The sequence below is a fragment of the Gracilinanus agilis genome, chromosome 3, assembly GCF_016433145.1.
Source record: "Gracilinanus agilis isolate LMUSP501 chromosome 3, AgileGrace, whole genome shotgun sequence".
Taxonomy (NCBI): domain Eukaryota; kingdom Metazoa; phylum Chordata; class Mammalia; order Didelphimorphia; family Didelphidae; genus Gracilinanus; species Gracilinanus agilis.
Genome location: NC_058132.1, coordinates 4,372,974 through 4,390,644, shown reverse-complemented (window position 1 = coordinate 4,390,644; position 17,671 = coordinate 4,372,974). Strand labels below are relative to the sequence as shown.

At 45.2% G+C, this 17,671-nt stretch overlaps 1 protein-coding gene across 1 annotated transcript; it reads right to left on the bottom strand.

Annotated features, from left to right (window-relative positions):
• Positions 1-2,003: 2,003 nt before the first annotated feature.
• Positions 2,004-15,294, bottom strand: LOC123239429 (zinc finger protein 239-like). Its single transcript, XM_044666701.1, has 4 exons — positions 15,141-15,294; positions 14,644-14,762; positions 10,771-10,893; positions 2,004-3,301 (listed from the first exon to the last, which is right to left on the bottom strand). Exons 1-4 carry the CDS (start codon positions 15,292-15,294, stop codon positions 2,537-2,539), a joined length of 1,161 nt encoding a protein of 386 aa, XP_044522636.1. The 3' UTR covers positions 2,004-2,536.
• Positions 15,295-17,671: the final 2,377 nt, after the last annotated feature.

The following is a 17,671-nucleotide window of genomic DNA, read 5'->3' as shown; positions in this document are numbered from 1 at the left end:
AGTCTGAAAAGCTAAAAATTTGCCTCCAAATTCTTTAATGTTCCTTCCCCTCCCCAGTATCCTCATCCATCTAGATTCCTTTGGTCACACCTGTGAAGTTCCCCATACCCACACTGTGCATGGTGTGGATGATCCATGCACATGGATCCATATTGGATGTGTTGCAGAGACTGGGAAGGCCAAAATAGCAAGGGGATGTAAGGAGATGAATCTCCCCCCGAATCTCAGGATTACTCAAGCTAATCGCAAGGACAAGTGCACCCAGGAACAGTAGTAAGAAAAGACATCCCAAAATTTTGTGCTGTGTGAGTTCTGTAATGTTCTACTGGAATGGGAACTGTTTGAGATAGGAAGAAAATTGGGCCATGATTGCAATTCTACTTATTAAATTGGTTGCAAGTCTACTTCCTTTTAATAAGTGGCGCTAGCCTATTATGTACCGGCTAGGAGTAAAGACCTCAAAGGCTAGTAGATGAAAACATGCCCCAATTAGCCTTTGAATGGAGGGCAGACAAAAGGCTTTAGCTTGAAGCTAAGTTAGTGAGGGAAAACAAAAGCTTTCTATTTTAGGAACTGTGAAGGTTAAAACTCCTTAGAGCTGCTTAGAGGAGCTGGTCTGGGAAAGCAAAAAGGATTTAGATAGCTACCACACTTGAGGCCCTGTTGTAAGGAAGATAAGACTAGTTATTGATTAGGTATTAAGTACATAGCAGGAAGGAGCTGGAGCTGGGAATTCCAGGTTGGAATGAAGGAGCAGGAAGAAGTGACTTGGCTCTGAGTGGGACTCCATTGGGGGTTAACACAAACTGTGGTTAGCCCTGGGAGCACTCAGAGTAAGAGGATATCCTGTTTCCTGATTTTCCCCTGGGATCCTGTGTGGTGTGGCATCTAGCAAAGAGGACAAGATCTACAGTGCCAAAGGAAGGAGGAGAAGTTTGAGATCTGGTGGACAGCGTTTCAAGCAATCCCTTTCTACTTGGTTCCCGAGACAACCTTGGCTCTTGGCATCCAGAGATCATCAGTGGATTGCAGTGAGAATCCCAAAGCCACAAAGCCCCTAGCTGAGCTGCTCAAGCCTGGCAGGTTCCAGGTCTGAGGCAGTCACCCAGAGACTCCATTTACAGCTCCTTGGGCCCTGTTAGTTTAGATAACTAAGTTAGTGTAGTAATAAGTCCTTCCCTTTCCCTGTGGGTTTTTGTTATTAGGTGTTAAGGTTTTAGAGTAGACATTCCTATCCCTTTTAGTTGTTCATAATTAAACCTAGGTATACCCTGTTACCTTGTCTGTTGAATTCAAGGCCTCTGGCTAGAGTGACAGTTGGCTGTCATTTGTCAGTTAGGAGCAGTTTGACTGTTCAAGTATTCATGTCCAGGTCTAGTCTCTCATAAATCCCAGAGTGTGTTCCCACAAACCACTTAGTTTATTTTATAACATCCCTGGTGACTCTATTACCTTACATATATTTCCTATAGTTCACATGAGGGTTTAAGAAAGGTCTTAAAGAGAGAGCAAACTTGAAGGAGTAAGATAAAGCTAAACTTTCTCAATTTAGCCCAATTAACACCTTCTAATAAAAAAAAAAAAAAAGAGCTGAAATTATAAACTTCCTCCAATATTCCAGGATTCTGGGCCGGCAGGTGGTAGCTTCCCCCACATTAAAGGAGTCAGGAGGGTTAAAGGCTAATTGTTGCTAAAACAAAAACAAAACTCCACACCTGGCTTAACAGGTAGCTGCAAGCATTTGGGTGTTAGCAATGCAAGGCACAGAGGAGTTAATAGTGAGGGTTAGTGAGGGAGGCAGGAGTGGCAGAAGCAGTCAGAGTTGGGGAAGGGAGTAGGAGGGGGGCGGGAAAGCCCCTCCTCCCAAGAAAAATGTGGTTTTTTTCAAACCAATCTGCTCACTTAGTCAGGGTCCTAAATTCCAGACTTCTGGACACCATAAATGTAGGATTTAAATGAATGTCCAACACACTAAGAATTATATTTTATAGAGTTTATTAATAATCACCTTGAGGTAGACGGAATAAAAAGGAAATAAAAGTAAAAAAAAACCAATTACCCAACAAAATTAAAACCACATGAGCAAGTTCTCCTGCCTCTTTCTTACCTCACCTCCACAGCATGCTATCACCGAAAGAGAGGTAGGGCTACACCAAATTTATATCTTCCTTACGTCAGCACATAATGTGAGAAGGAACATGGGATACTGGGAACTCGAGTTTTAAGGTACAAAAATTAATCACAGTTAAATATCTAAAAATGGCAATTGTAAGCTCAATCTCACTCATGAGTTTTCTCTCCAGAGATTTTCTGACATAAAAACAAATGTGGAGCTTTATGTGAAAGTCTATCCAAATTGATCTCATTCATAAAGTTTATCTCCAATGTGGATGCTCTGATGCTTAGCAAGATGACTTCTCAATATGAAAGTCTTTCCACATTGCATACATTAATAAGGTCTGTCTCCAGTGTGGATTCTCTGATGTCCAGCAACATTGTCCCTCTCCGTGAAAGCCTTTCCACATTGTTTAAATTCCTAAAGTTTCTCTCCAGGGTGGACTGTCTGATGTCTGGCAAGATGGCACTTCCGTGTGAAAGCCTTTCCACATTGTTTACATGCATAAGGTTTCTCTCCAATGTGGATTCTCTGATGTTTAGCAAGAGAGACCCTCTCAGCAAAAGCCTTTCCACACTGTTTACATTCTAAAGGTTTCTCCCCAATGTGGATTGTCTGATGAATGGAAAGATGTTCCCTCAGTGTGAAAGCCTTTCCACAGTGTTTACATTCATAAGGTTTCTCTCCAGTGTGGATTCTCTGATGTATAGCAAGACTCATCCAGTATGTGAAAGCCATTCCACATTGTTTACATCCATAAGGTTTCTCTCCAGTGTGGATTCTCTGATGTGCAGCAAGATGGCCTCTCAGTGTGAAAGCCTTTCCACAGTGTGTACATTCATAAGGTTTCTCTCCAGTGTGGATTCTCTGATGTGCAGCAAGATGACTCCTCTGTGTGAAAGCCTTTCCACATTGTGTACATTCATACGGTTTCTCTCCAGTGTGGATTCTCTGATGTGCAGCAAGAGAGCCTCTCTCTGTAAAAGCCTTTCCACATTGTCTACATCCATAAGGTTTCTCTCCAGTGTGGATTCTCTGATGCTTAGCAAGATTGTTCTTCGCTGTGAATGCCTTTCCACAGTGTGTACATTCATAAGGTTTTTCTCCAGTGTGGAATCTCTGATGTACATCAAGATGACTCCTCTGTGTAAAAGCCTTTCCACATTGTGTACATTTATAAGGTTTCTCTCCAGTGTGGATTCTCTGATGTGCAGCAAGATTGCCCCTTTGTGTAAAACCCTTTCCACAGTGTTTACATTCATAGGGATTTTCCCCAGAGTGGATTATTTGATGTGAACCAAGCTCAGAGTTCTGACTGAAACGTCTACTGCCTTTATCACTCACAGAAACCATCTCTACTTGTTTACTTTTTGGAGGTCTAATGAGGTCTAATCTCCAGCCAAAGGCCATTCCCTCTAGGTTACCATGATACATGGGCATTTTAGGAGGTTTCTCAGGCAACTGAACAAGTCCTACTTCTTCAGGAAAGCATTTGCTGTATTCACTTTCCCAATAAGAATCACTTTCTGAGTTCAATTTCGTGTACTGATTTAGGACTGAATATTGGCTGAATTTCCCTGAAGGTTCATCAAATTCACAGTCACTCTTTGGATTTTTATTTACATTGATGTTAGAATCACATATTTCTCTCAAAATGAAGTCACAGGGATCCTCATTCATGCATCTTTGGGGACCACATCCTTTCACAAAAAGGCTCAACTTCATAGACATCTCCTTCACCTCAAAATTAGTCTCTGCCTCTGAAGAAAACAAATGATATAAACATAAAAGTGAGAAGTATGCATAGACACACAGAAAAATAAGTTCTTTACTTTAATGGCAGAAAGTAAACCAATTTTAATTTCATTTCCCCAGGCAAAAGAGTTTTTAAACATAAAAAAGTAGAACCAGTCTTTGGGTATACCATTTCGTCATATTTGCAGGATAGATTATTTTTAGAAATACTTTCACTCACAATAACATTGAAAATTCACAATAGATCTATATCATAGGCAGACCTAAGATTCTCATCATATTTTCAAATTATGGCATAAGAATAGAGGAATTACTTGATCAACTTCCTTGTAGCTAGACTACAACTCAAAGCCTATTCATGAGCATGCTTTGTCCACCATACTGGACAGTTTTTCTCCACTGCCCTTTCTATCTTTCCTAAAAAGTCACTCAGTGATTATTCTTATATTTTTGTGAATCTCAAGTAATCTTCCAGATATTCTGTTCTCATAATTTTGGAGGCACTATCACACGGTCATTTTTGGTAAATTTTATATGCTCAATAGAGAAACAACTTCACTATTGTTTTTTTTTAACTCTCATGTAATAATTTTGAAAGTGGAATGTAAGTTTTCTTCTTTTCTCTAGATACAAAGATATGCTATTTAGGGCAGACATACTAAATTTTCATTCTACTTTATGATCTATCATATATTATGTCTCATACTCTATACAGAGTCCATCATCCATCTCTCAGGAAATGGAACAGCATGATTCAGCACTGGTCTGCCAGCCCCCAAGTCTAGCATTCCCTTCACTACAAGAGATAAAAGTCTTTTGGGATAACAGCCCTTATACACCTGCTTTCACCTCACTCACCTGGACAGGAGCTCCTTAAGCCTTTTTGCTCTAGTAGCCATGGTGATTTCCCTTGCTGAAAACAAGAGATAAAATTTTCTCTAGGAACTGGAAGCCCTGAACATAAGAAGAAGAGAAAAAAAATATATGATCCTCTAAATGGAAAAGGGGAATGCAAGTAAGACCTACAGAAAGATTTCTGTTGTATTCACTGTTGGGGCATTTTCAGGAGGGCAGAGATCATGGAAACCATTCCTAATCAGAAAATTCCATCTTTATTTACCTCTTGTAATAAAAGGATAGGCACATTCCACAACCTCCATTATCTAGAAAGTAAAGGCAGCTGGTAGAGAAGGGGTAAGAGATCAGAACTTGGAGTCAGAAAAACAAATTTAATCCAGCCTCTAAGTGGGTGTCCCCTGGACAAGTTATTTAACCTCTATTTGCCTCAGTTGCTTCAAGTATGAATTGAGGACAATAAGAGTATCAAACTCACAAGGATGTTGTGAAATTAATGATGATTATAAACTCCTTTACCCAGGAGAGGACAAAGAGCAGGTATTCTGAAATGCTTATTCCCTTCTTTTCCATTCCTATCATCTGGCCTGGAGTTTGAAGGATGAATGAAGGAAGAATAAGAATAAACCTACTATAGTAGGAAGAATTGGGGGCTGTGAGGTATAGTTTTATACTTCTTTTTAAATTTTATCTCCATATTGTTTTATTTTTGTAAGTGAATAAGCATGTACAACTCAAAACAAAAACCCAAATAAATAAGTTAAAAATCGCATGCTTTTGAATGGGATGAAATTGGGCATTATTCCCCAATATACATTGATTAGTGTTAGTAATCATAGATTGGCAACTTCCTACAGAAAAATTAGTGAAGTTAGGTGCTGTGGGAAGCCAATAGGAGAACAGATAAAAATCTGAGACTCCTCTTTTGACCCCTTTTGTGATCCTTGTGATTTCTTGTTGAAAAGTATTGTGACCTTATTGAAAAGCTTTAAGTTCCTATCAAACCTGAATTTAAAGGGTTAACACTGTTAACATAGTAAGGAATGCTGCTGCCTGTTATAGCCAAGGCCAAGATACTCCCCAACTTGGCTTTCTGATAAGAAGCCAGTCAAAATTCAGCCTTGGCCTTGATCTATTCTGAAGCCAATGTTTTGTGTTTTGATGTGACATAATTTGTAACTTCTGTGCAAACGTGAAGTTTCGGGGGGGGGGGGGTTCTTTTGTGTGAAAAGAGTCTTGAAATATATATATATATATATATATATATAATAAACTCCATGCTCCTGGAGCCAGAGCTGGAAGCATGAGGTAAAAGACAACTCCCTGGTCCTGTCCTTATTTCCTTATCAACTAAACTGTCCTTATCAGATTATCAGAGATGATAAAGAGATCTCCACAAGATGCCTGCCACTAGAATATATCAATTTCTCCTTATGACGAGTAGAATTCCCCTTCCCCAAGTAGCTTTATGTATTCCTTTTTCCCCAAAAATATGGCTAAGAGATATCCCTTCCCCTCTTTCTGGAAGGTTTGGGTGTCCTAACTACTATGAGAGAAATCTCAGAATTTACAAATTATAACTCTATTTACAGCCTCAATGTTGCTACCCAAGAAATATTGTAACAAAATGACTCAACTGAGAAATTGCAAACCTAAAGAATATTCTCATACCCTTGAAAGCGATAGAGAGTAGAGGATAGGACAAGATAAAGAAATATAGCATTTTATGTTACACTCAGAAGCATTGAAAAAATTTATGGAGGATAGAGGAAGGAAAACAGAGGAAGGAAAGGAAAGGAACAATAAGGAGGAAGAAAGAAAAATAACATACAGATGATAAGGAGGAGATAGCATCATCGTGATGGATCTGTATAAATTCTGAGTAAATTTGAGTATAAATGCCAAGGCTTCCAAGAGGTCTCCCCTGAAAGTATTCCCTCACTCTATGCCACCCCCTCCACACCTCTGAATAAAACCACATGAACTCTCCAGCATCTTCTCAAGTCTTCTGTTTGCTCATTAGAGTGATTGATGGGGATAAGAGCTCCCCCCCCTCCCCCCATTCCACTTTGCACACTTTCATCAGCATTCCAATTCCAACAGTTCTTTCTCTGGAGGCATTCTCTGTCTTAAATCCCTCAGAATTGTGATGGATGGTTGTATTGCTGAGAATAGCCACGTCTATTGTGAAAGGAAATTCTTGGTTCTCTTTGTCTATTCTGAATTTACATTTGTGAAAATGGAATCCTTTATTCTCTTTCCTTAATTGGAATTAAAACTTTGGTTAACAATAACTTAGATGTCCCTACTTAGTACCTCACTAGATTGTGAGGACAGGATTAACTCTCCTAGGTCTACTTTTGAATTAATCAACAAAAGTGAATACACCCATACTTAACCCTAAATAAGGGAAACTTTTACTATAGGAGTTTGCACCTCCAAAAGGAAAACTGCAACCCAAGTGCTTACTCAGTAACATGCAAATCCAAACTGGATAACAACTCAGAAATGTGTGAATCCTAGGAGGAAAATTAACACCTTTAGAGGTGACAACTCAGTCCTACAGACACTGCCTCTAGGCAGGACTGGACAATTTGGAAATTGTGATTGGTCCCTATGAAGAGGGGCAGGAACAGGAAAACACCATGAAAGCCATGAAATCCCTGAGCAGTCTCTGGTAATGTTGAGTCTAGTGGGAGAGTGTCTCCTGGAGAAAGACTCTGGGGGATCTTCACTGGAGACTGCAGCTTGGATCGTGGCATCAACTTGGATACTGACTCCTGGACTACTTCATTCGGTGAATGAAAAGGGCTGACTACTTTTCTAGTTTCCTAAGAGACTAGCTTCCATCTTGGAGGAGGCCTTGTAGTTACTCACTCCAACCAGCCCTCCTGGCTGAAGACTAGTATAGGTATATTCTCTAACTTCTCTCACATTTCTCTACTTTATTGTTTCCACTCTATTTTGTAAATAAATTTCTGACTTGAGATATAATAACTCCAGCAACCACATAATTTCACATAATTTAAGTCCAACCACTAAATTTAACCTTTACACTATCAAAAGTTATCATTCCACAGTATTACTGTGTATAATGTTCTCTTGGTTCTGCTTATTTCACTCTACATCAGTTCATGTAGGTCTTTCCAGCTTTTCCTAAAATCATCCTGTTCATAATGTGAAGATGGGATCAACTCTCCCCTATCCATTTTTAGATTTAATCACCAGAAATGCAAACACTCCACTTATACTTAAGTATGCAGAGGTCTGTGACCAACTGTTTGATAGTGGGTGATGAATCAGAACCTACTGACTTCCCCCTAGGCAATTCTAAGCAAAGTTATAGCTGCAATTAGTCCACATAAAATGGAAGGAAGGCACAAGTGATGAAAGGAATGGTCTTTATAAGTGGCACAAATTTCCTGTGACCAGCTCTTTCACCTTGGAACTTGATCTTGAAGGAGCTCCAGCTGGGACCTCTGACTGCTTTTGAATTTTCCCTTAGAACTACCCCATAGGTGAATGAAAAAGGCTGATTGGCTTTCCTGGAGATACTAGCGTGGCTAATCCTTAAGTGGGGGGTGAGGGGGGGAATCTATGACCCACATGTGCTAGTGAGTAACAAATCAAAAACGACTGGCCCCTGGGCATTCCAAACCAAAGCTAAAGCTATCATTGGTCCACATAAAAGTGGAAGGAAGGCACAGGGAGTGACGCAAAGAACTGTCTTTAAAAATGGTGACAAGCTTTTCCCCCTTTGAACTTGGCCTTGGAGGCTCTCTGGCTTGGGACCTCAAACTGCTTCCATTTGGACTGCCATGTGGGTGAGTGAAAAGGCTGACTCCCTTTCCTGGTTTTTCTGGAAGGACTAGCCTCTGAAGAGGCTCCTTGTCTTGGAGGAGGCCTCGTGGCAAAAATCCTTGTTTAATCTACCTCTGGGCCCCCTTTGCTAGATCTCTGAAGCCCTGCCTGATTTGGAGCAGGCTAGAGTAATTATCTACTCTTTCTGATTTCCTTACTTTTACTTTCTCCTTTTGTAAATAAACTACCATAAAAAGTCATCCGGACTTGAGTAATAATTTCGGCTACCACATTTCTCATAAATTTAGTTCAACCCTTTAATTTTTAACACTTACAATAATATCTTACAGCATAATAGCATTCCATCATATAACACAAGTTGTTCAGCCATTCATCAACTCATAGACATTCCTTCAATTTCCAATTCTTTGCTACCACCAAAAGAGCAGTTACAAATATTTTCCTACAAATAGGTCCTTTCCAATTTTTTTCTGATCTCTTTGGGGTACAGACCTAGTAGAGATATTACTGGATCAAAAGGGGTGCACTGTTTTATAGCCCTCTGGGAGTCATTCCAAATTGCCCTCTAGAATGGATGGATCAATTCACAACACCACAAGCAATGCATTAAGTGTCCCAATTTTGGCACATCCCCTCCAACCTTTGTCATATTCGACAATGTGGTAGGGCTGAGGTGGTACCTCAGAGTTCTTTTAATTTAATTTAATCTAGAGGGATTTAGAACATTTTTTCATTTGTCAGTTTGGGAATGATTTGGATTCTTACTAAATTTGACTTAGTTCTTCATATATTTGAGAAATGAGATCAGAGAAATCTGTTATAAGACAAACTTTACATCTTCTTGCGTCTCTTCTAATCTTGGTTACATTGACTCTATTTATACAAAAAAGTTTAAATTTAACATAATTCAAAATCATTCATTTCACATCTTACAATGTTCCCTATCTCTTGTTTGGTCATAAATTCTTCCCTTCTCCATAGATCTGATAGCTAAACAATTCTGTGTTCCCAGAACTTACTTATAATATCATGCTTATGTCTAAATCATTTGCCTATGTTGACCATATCTTGATATAGGATGTGAGCTATTGGTCTATACCTAAATTTTGCTATACCTTTTTCCAGTTTTCCCAGCAGTTTTTATCAAATAGTGAGGTTATAAAACCCAAAAGCTGGGATCTTTTAGTTTTTTTTTGTTTTTGTTTTTTCCTTTTTAAACCCTTAACTTCTGTGTATTGGCTCCTTGGTGGAAGAGTGGTAAGGGTGGGCAATGGGGAGTCAAGTGACTTAGCCAGGGTCACACAGCTAGGAAGTGTCTGAGGCTGGCTTTGAACCTAGGACCTCCCATCTCTAGGCCTGACTTTCAATCCACTGAGCTACTCAGCTGCCCCCCAGGGATCTTTAGTTTTATCAAACATTAGATGGCTGAGAAAATTTACCCCTTTTTCTTACATTGATCCACCTTTCTAATGCTTAACTAGTACCAGACTGCTTTGATGATTATTGTTTTACAGTACAGTTTTTGATCTAGTACTGTTAGGCAACTTTTCTTCATATTTTTTTTTTCCCTATTAATTCCCTAATGGCTTGCAGGGCTCAGAGAACAGGGAGATATTTTGCCCTGGGGCTAAGGGCTTCACCACAGCCTTGAACTAGCCAAGTGACTTTGGGGCCTCATCACAGCCTTGTACCAAGCCATTGTATTTCAAGGGTGGGCATAAGATATGCTAATAATGTAGGCTTAAGAAGAGTCCCAAGTCTCAAAGTTGGCTTGTGCCCAGGTTCAGAACCAGAGAAGTAGGTGGGTGATGGATTGTCTGCACTCCTCTGGGCAGTTTTACTTCATTTCCCCTTATCTCCAAAAATAGACTCTTTCTACTTCTACTAGGTTCAAATCTGGCCTCAGACACTTCCCAGCTGTGTGACCCTGGGTAAGTCACTTGACCCCCATTGCCTACCCTTACCACTCTTCTGCCTTGGAGCCAATACACAGTATTGGCTCCAAGGCGGAAGGTGAGGGTTTAAAAAAAAAATAAAATAAAGACTAGGCCCATCCTAAAGGGTAAGAGGCTGTGTTGGCAGGTAGAGTCCTCCTCAATGCCCATCTTCAAGGAAAAGCTGCCTGGGCATAGAGAATTTGCACACAAAATTCAGGTCTAATTAGAGGCTGGATTGGATGATTTCTAAGATTAGCTTCAAAAATTTAAATGGTCCTTACCTACAGAGAGTACATTCTGCACATTCTCCAGCATGACCTCCAGGTACAGCTCTTTCTGAGAGGGGTCCAACAGGCTCCACTCCTCCTGGGTGAAGTCCACAGCCACATCCTTGAACGTTATTGATCCCTAAACCAGCAAAAGTCAGGAGACTTCAGAATTCATGTAGTACAACCCATCGACAGGAAGAAACTGAAGCACACAAAGGATTTACCCAAACTCCTAACCTTGAAGAGTGTCAGAGCCAGCACTAGAGACCAGTCATTCAAGGCCCAGTGGAATACTGACAACGGTACTTCGTGTCTGAAGTGAGAATCATGTAGGAAAGGAAAACCTGTTGAAGTGCCTTACTCTGACGTGCTTTTCCCTATGGAATAAGGGAGATAGTCAAGTGCTTTCTGAGTGAGGGGGGAGATTCTGTGGAGGAGAAAAAGAGAAGATGATCTGAAATTCCTCATCACGAATGTCAGAGTTGACCTGGTAAGAATACTTTTTTGAAGAATTTCTGAAAAGGTTACATGTACTGTGTATTCTAGGGGGGAAATATTAGCAGTGATTAATAAAGAGAAAACAAAGAAAAGTGAATTCTCTACTTAATTTCATAAGGGGCTGAAATACTCTTATCTAGATGAAAGCATAAAGAGGATTCCAAAGAGTAATATGGAACCTGACCTGATTCTAGCTAAGTGAGGAAGGGAAGACTGGTGTAATATTGAGAGTTTGGGGAACCACTGGGTAGGATGTGCCACAGCCAAAACAGCCTGTCTTTGCTTTATGATGAATGTCACTGGTTAATGGAATATATTCAGTCATTTTGTATTTAACTACACAGAAGGAAGAATAAGTATGATGTGGAAAGGAAGGGGCGTTCATCTTTATAAAATATAACATTTCATTAACTGGAGTTGGGGATTGAGTTAATTAAAAAAAAAAGATATTGACAGTGTAATGATTGGAATTCTCAAAAGGGAGAATTTCTTCATTTTAAATAATGTATTAATTGACTGGTCATTTGTTGACTCTGGCCAAAATCTAAAAGGAAGAAAAAAGGTCATTCTCTCCTCTAGCACAGGTCTATTGTCTTTATCTCTTTCTTTCTCTGTCTCTCTCATATATATATTTACACACACACACACACACACACACACACACACACACACACACACACACACACCCATCTTCCTAGGGAACTCACCACTCAGTCCCTCCCTTGAGATCTCAGATTCATAAATAACCACAGAGGAGGAGGACTTGGGAAACTCCTCCCTCATTACTTTCCAATAACAATAACAATAGCATTACAGAAGAAGCAGGTCCTAATCCATACAAAGGTGTCACTCCAAACTTTCCCCAGCCTAGTGGCTGGCCTAGAACACTCTCAAAATGGGTCTAGGTTCACCAGGGCTTGCCCTTAATCCTTTTAGGTTAATAAAAGAAGGGAGGTTCCCTCCTAGTTTAGTTTCCTAACCTGGGAGGAAGGGAACATGCAGTTCTGGAGCTTTGAACTTGCCCAGGCTAAAAAGAAATGTACTTCACAAAAATACCACAATTCAACCTTAATTTTCAAAAACAGTTTATTTACTAAAAGCAAAGGCTCTAAGTCTAGCCCTGTAACTATGGAAACCTGAGGATCAAGGGGCAAGAGAAGAAGCTAAGAGGCTGACTAAGGAATAACTGACGAGGCAGTGGCCAGATCTGACAACATGTTACTAGACAGGGGCAGGGAAAAGTCCTCATTCAGATAATAGCTAGAACCAGAAGGCAAAAAGATTTCAGCTCCAAAGGAAAATAGAGAAATCTGGGCTAGAAGGGAAGAATGCAGAGAGGCCTCAGTTCCAAGCAAAGAAAACTCCTTCTTGTTTTGAACTACTCTACTCTGGGTGGTTCCTAGTAGTCCCCAGATCTCAGTTGTCCTCCAATGGCACACAAGGCCAGGAGCTCAGGACCCTGCCTGCCTCTTCTCCCCAAACTCTGCCCTCTATGATCTGCAATGCCACTGCCACCAGAATGAGCCTTGACTCTTCTCAAGGATCTTAAACTACCTCAGGGCTTGGGATTCCACCTGGGCAGTCACCTACAAGGCTGGCCACTCTGACAGCTTCCCACTTATCCTCCTTCCCTCTCCCCTTATTCCTTTCCACATTCTTAAGAATCCAATGGCTCAGGGATATTTCTTGTTCCTCGCATGAGGCTCTCCATCTCCTGATCTTGCATTTTCCTGGGTTTCTCCACCACCTCCCCCAGCCTTCACTACTATCCCCACTAGTCTCTGCCGCCTGAGTGCACTGGATCCCTTCAGTTCCAGATGAAAATCTCATCTCTTACAGGAAAACTTTATAGACTCATCTTCCTTCTCTGATTTCCTACAATTTATCTTATACGTATTGAAAGGAAAATTGTTTTATTGCCTATGGATTACTGATCATAAAACAAGTCATCATATAATCCTTTAGTTAAGAAAAGGCAATTACAATTTTTAAGAGTTAGATCAGTTATTCCACTAATTGTGTGTCAGATATCAATTATAACTTGGGCCAGTTTTGGAAGGGATGGAGTCTGGGGTATCAGAATATTAAAGCAATTCACGACATCAAAGACTTCTGCTGAAGGAATAAGAGCTCGAGGTCTGTGTTGTCATCTGGGGAAGCTGAAGGCCCTGCAAAGGGAGCCCGGCTCAGCAGGAATGGGGAGTGAATGGCTGGCCTGAGGAGATCCAGGAAACAAGCTCTGCCAGTCCAGGTGCCTTCTGAGCCTGTGAAGATTTATGCCAACTAGAAGCTCCCCAGGACTGTGGCCAAGAGAAGCTCCTCCAACCTCAGCAGTCTGAGAGCTCTGCAGGATGCATTAAATTCTCTTCTCTGAACCTCGTACTGGGCTGAGGACTCGGGATCCAAGGTTCCAGCCCTCGACATGGAACCCCAGGCCCACTTCCAGCCCTCTGTTAGTGACTTTGCAAAGGATCCATTAGACACCCAGGTAACACCTGCCCCACCTCTCTGGGGATCTTTGCTGCAGGAGGGCTGGGTGTCATCTCCAGCTTCCGCAGACCACAAGGCCCGGCCATCTACCTTACAAAGGACACTAAAAGGATGGTACCGGCCCAGGTGTTGGTCTTCTGGGGGACAGGCCTGATACAATGGGGAGAACTTTTACAAGATAAAAGGATATTTAGCATTTGCTTAGCCCCACCTAACTGACATTATCATCTACTTTAGGATCTATTGTTCAGTCTGAGACTAGCTAAATCTGAAACTTCACTTCGGTGAACTCCTCTTACAAACTAATGCTAAACTTGGGGTTCATCAGATCTTACTAGAGAAACAGGGGTTCCAGCACCTTTTTGTAAACCCTAACCTAGGGAGAGAGCTTTGGTCCCGGCCTAGCTGCGGGAGATTTAATTTTCTCTGCCTTTCCTAAACTTTCCCTTCCTAACCCTAAATAACCCACCTAAATTTCCCTGCAGTCTAGCCTGATTAAATCTGCTCCTTAGCCTACCTACAAAAAAATCGTGGTCAACCCCTCCAACCCCCCCCCCCCCACTCCCTACCTTCCTTTCCAATACCTCACATCCCCACAGCTGGGGGACCCCCAGCCAGGCCAAAACCGCTCAGGGGGGCCTCACACTGGGGGTGAGAGGAATGAATGGCAGCGCCTGGGCCTGTGTGACTGGAACCTGGGCCGCCTCCTTCAGGCAGGGGCTCCCGAGGCAGGCAACCCCAGAACACCGGGGATGGGGGGCAGCCAGAGAGGACTCTGGAGCTCCCCCTGAGGAGCAGCAGGGATGGCGCCCCCTGGAGGCCTGGCAGAGACACAGCGCTGAGTTCTGCGGGATTCCAGCCTGGGGGAGCCTGGCCAGGGCTGGGGATGGGCTGCACTCACCTGGGAGGGGGGCCTCGGGGTCCCGGGGGCCATTCCCTCTGGCTGCGGGCTCTCTGCTGGGGCCACACGGGGGTCCTTCAGGGGGTGGAGCCCGGAGGTGGGGGGACTTCCTGTTTGTGCTGCAGTGGAGGAGAGGAGAGAGGGAGGGCTCAGAGGGGCTCCCGGGCCCTTCCCCGGCCCTCTGGGGAGCCTCAGGCCTGGCCAGGAAGAATCCCGCCCCCCGAAGCGATCTTTGGCTTCAGTCCATTTAGAAATTACACTGGGAATAGGGGGGGCTGAAGGGGGAGCCGGGCCTCAGGTGGGGGCGGGGAGAGTGTGCTGGCATCTCCTCAGTGTCCGAGATCGGAGTTCCTTCCCTTGGCTGTGGGCACGGGCTGTGGGCTGCCCCCAGACTAGGCTTCCGAAGGCTGCTTCTCCCCTAGACTGCTCGGACCGGAACATCCCCTCAGGGGAAGGGCCTGGACCAGCCCCGCCCCGCCCCGCTGCTGGGACTGCACCCCTTCCCGGCTGCCTCCGGGCACAGGTGGGGGAAAGAGGGCAAAGTCCCGCCAGGGCTCCGGGTCCAGACAGAGCCGCCACGGCCGGACCCAGCACTTCCGTGTCTGTCCCTTTCCTAAGGTCCTTTAAGGTGATGGACGGACACACAGACATGACACAGATACTCAAAGGGAGACACAGAGAGAGTCTCTCCCCGCCCCCCCAGCACGCATTTCCTCCCGGTACACCCCGCCCCTCCCCGCCTCTCTTCTTACACGTGTGCCGAAGCTTCCGCCCGCTCTCCCAGCCTCACTAACCCGGAAGTACTCCACCCAGGCCTTCCGGGTCCCCCGAAGTTAGGGAGCAGAAGGTCTCTGGAGAGAAGGCGGGGAGTCCGAGGCGGCGCCTGCGCACTGACTCCCTCCCCTCCCAAAAAATGGTCCAAGAAGCACAGCTGTGAGCCCTCTGGGAGCTGAGACGGCCCACAGGAGATTCCCAGCGTGCCTTGGGGCTGCTGTAGGGGGAGGGGCCAAGAAGACGGTGAAGACAGGAAACAGGTATTCCCGGGAAATGGGCTCCTCCAAAGAGGGACGGGCCGAGGCTTGCCAGGGGGCCGGACCCAGGCATTCTGGGTAATGGAGTCCTCCTGCCTGCCTCCCTGTTTGTAGAGCCCAGCTCAGGGACAGCCTATACACTAATTGTCTCCCAGGCCTGGAGAGCTGCAGCCTTCGGGCCCCCCCCCCCCCATTTTCCCCTCCAGCCCTGCCCTGCTGCTTCTTTAGACTGGAAGCTTCCTTAGGATGCAGCCTGGCACACAGCAGGTGCCTAATAAATGTCCATTGATTGATTGATTCACTGATCAATGAATAGATACATCTTTCCCATGGCCTGCAAAGGTGGTGCTAGAATCTCCCCTTCTGACAGAGAAGGAAACTGAGGCAGAGGGCAGCAGCTGACAGTCTGGGGCCCAGGCCACCCTCCCACAGGTTACCCTCCTCCAGGGATCTCTCTGAATGGCCTGCTGCTCCTTTTGCTTTGGGGGGACCCCAGGGCTCCCCAATGGAGGGACCAACCCTATCCCCAGCTGGAGGAATCTGGGGAGGCAGCAGGGAGGGTCCAGCTCCCTCTAGGGGTCCTCCTAGGGTTCTCCCAGTAGCCCAGGAGGAGCTCTTTCCTGCAGGCACCCCCAGGCTCGGCCCCCAGAAGCCTGGCTCCTGCCCTCCCACAGCAGGAAGGCCTTTCCCCCTCAGGCCTCCTCTCAGGCCTTCAGACTCCCCATTCCAGCCCCCAACAGGGCCTTCCTGGCCTCCCTCCTCCTCCCCATCCCTCTCCCTCCCCAGCACAAGCCCTGCCTTCTCCCAGCTCTCTCCCTGCCATGTTCCCCTCCTTGTTTAAGCCTCCCCTTCTGTGTCACAGTCAGGGCTGAGTCTGGGCTCCAGAAGACCCAGAAGGGCTGGGAAGTGTCCCAGGACACATTTGAACCCAGAACTCTGCTCTCTGGGCCAGGCTCTCTCCTCTGAGCCATCTGGCTGTCCCTGGACTCAGCTTCTTCCCAGAGCTTTTCCTTCATGTCCCTCCTGGTGCTTCTAGTCATGCTCCACCCCTGCTGCCTCCCCCCCTCAGGCAGGGTCCTGTCCCCCTTGCAGGCTGGGCCCCCCAACTTAGCTCTGCTCCAGCCAGAAATGTCTCCCCCCTCTGCCTGCCTCCATGTTGGCCTCTCTATCTCCCCTGAACAAGGAAGGGGCCTTTCTCTGTGCCTTGTCAGAGCCCATCCAGGCCCCCCAGGACTTTGTCTTCCAGAGGAAGTGGGGGGCAGGGAGGCAGTTTGGGGGCACAACTTCTGAGGCTGGGGGATGTGGCTTAGGGCCCCCCATCCTCCGGAGACTGGAGCAGAGCAGGATTGGGTCTAGGGCCTTGTTGGCTCCATGGAAAAGGAAAGGGGATGTCTGGGAGGAAGAGGAAGGCAGGCTTGGGTGCGGATCTCCTCTGTCTCTATCCCTGGAGTCACCACACTGTCCCAGCCCAGGGGCTCATCCTCCCTGAACCCCTCCTCCCCCACGCACTCCAGTCTGCTGCTCCCCCTTTCCTGGCTCTGCCTTTCCCTCAGCTCTTCCCTGTGTCTCAGAGGCTGAGTCTAGGCTGGAGCCCAGCCATCCCGTCCCCAGCCCTGACCTCAGGGAGGAGCCAGGCCTCCCCTCACCACGCCTGAGGAGTGAATTATTGAGGGGACTCGGATCCGGGGCACGACCTGGACGTGACAGTCACCTGTCCTGTCTGAGGCCTGACTCAGGGGTCCCCCAGCATCCTCCCCCCAGAGCCAGCACAACGTGGCCCCAGAGGGAGGAGCGGCCAGGGCAGGAGAGGGGCCCCGGGACGTCTGCTCTTTGCTTCTGTGCCAGGCTCTGGGCTGGCCTTTCTCCCTGAGCTGCTCCGGATTGGTTTTGGCCATCTCTGGCAAGCAGCGGCCTCGGCTGTCCAGGAAGAGGAGAATCAGATCTGCCCTCCAGTCAGGAAGGCTGAGCCCTGTGTCTGCCCTGGCTGGGCCCCTCTC

Excerpts from the sequence above, each read along its gene's own strand:
- LOC123239429 (XM_044666701.1), bottom strand. The coding sequence starts at position 15,294 with ATGTCTGTGTGTCCGTCCATCACCTTAAAGGACCTTAGGAAAGGGACA. Across the intron at positions 14,763-15,140 it reads CCGGAGGCAGCCGGGAAGGG|CACAAACAGGAAGTCCCCCC; the intron begins GTGCAGTCCCAG and ends CCTCCACTGCAG. Across the intron at positions 10,894-14,643 it reads CCCCGAGGCCCCCCTCCCAG|GGATCAATAACGTTCAAGGA; the intron begins GTGAGTGCAGCC and ends TTGCTGGTTTAG.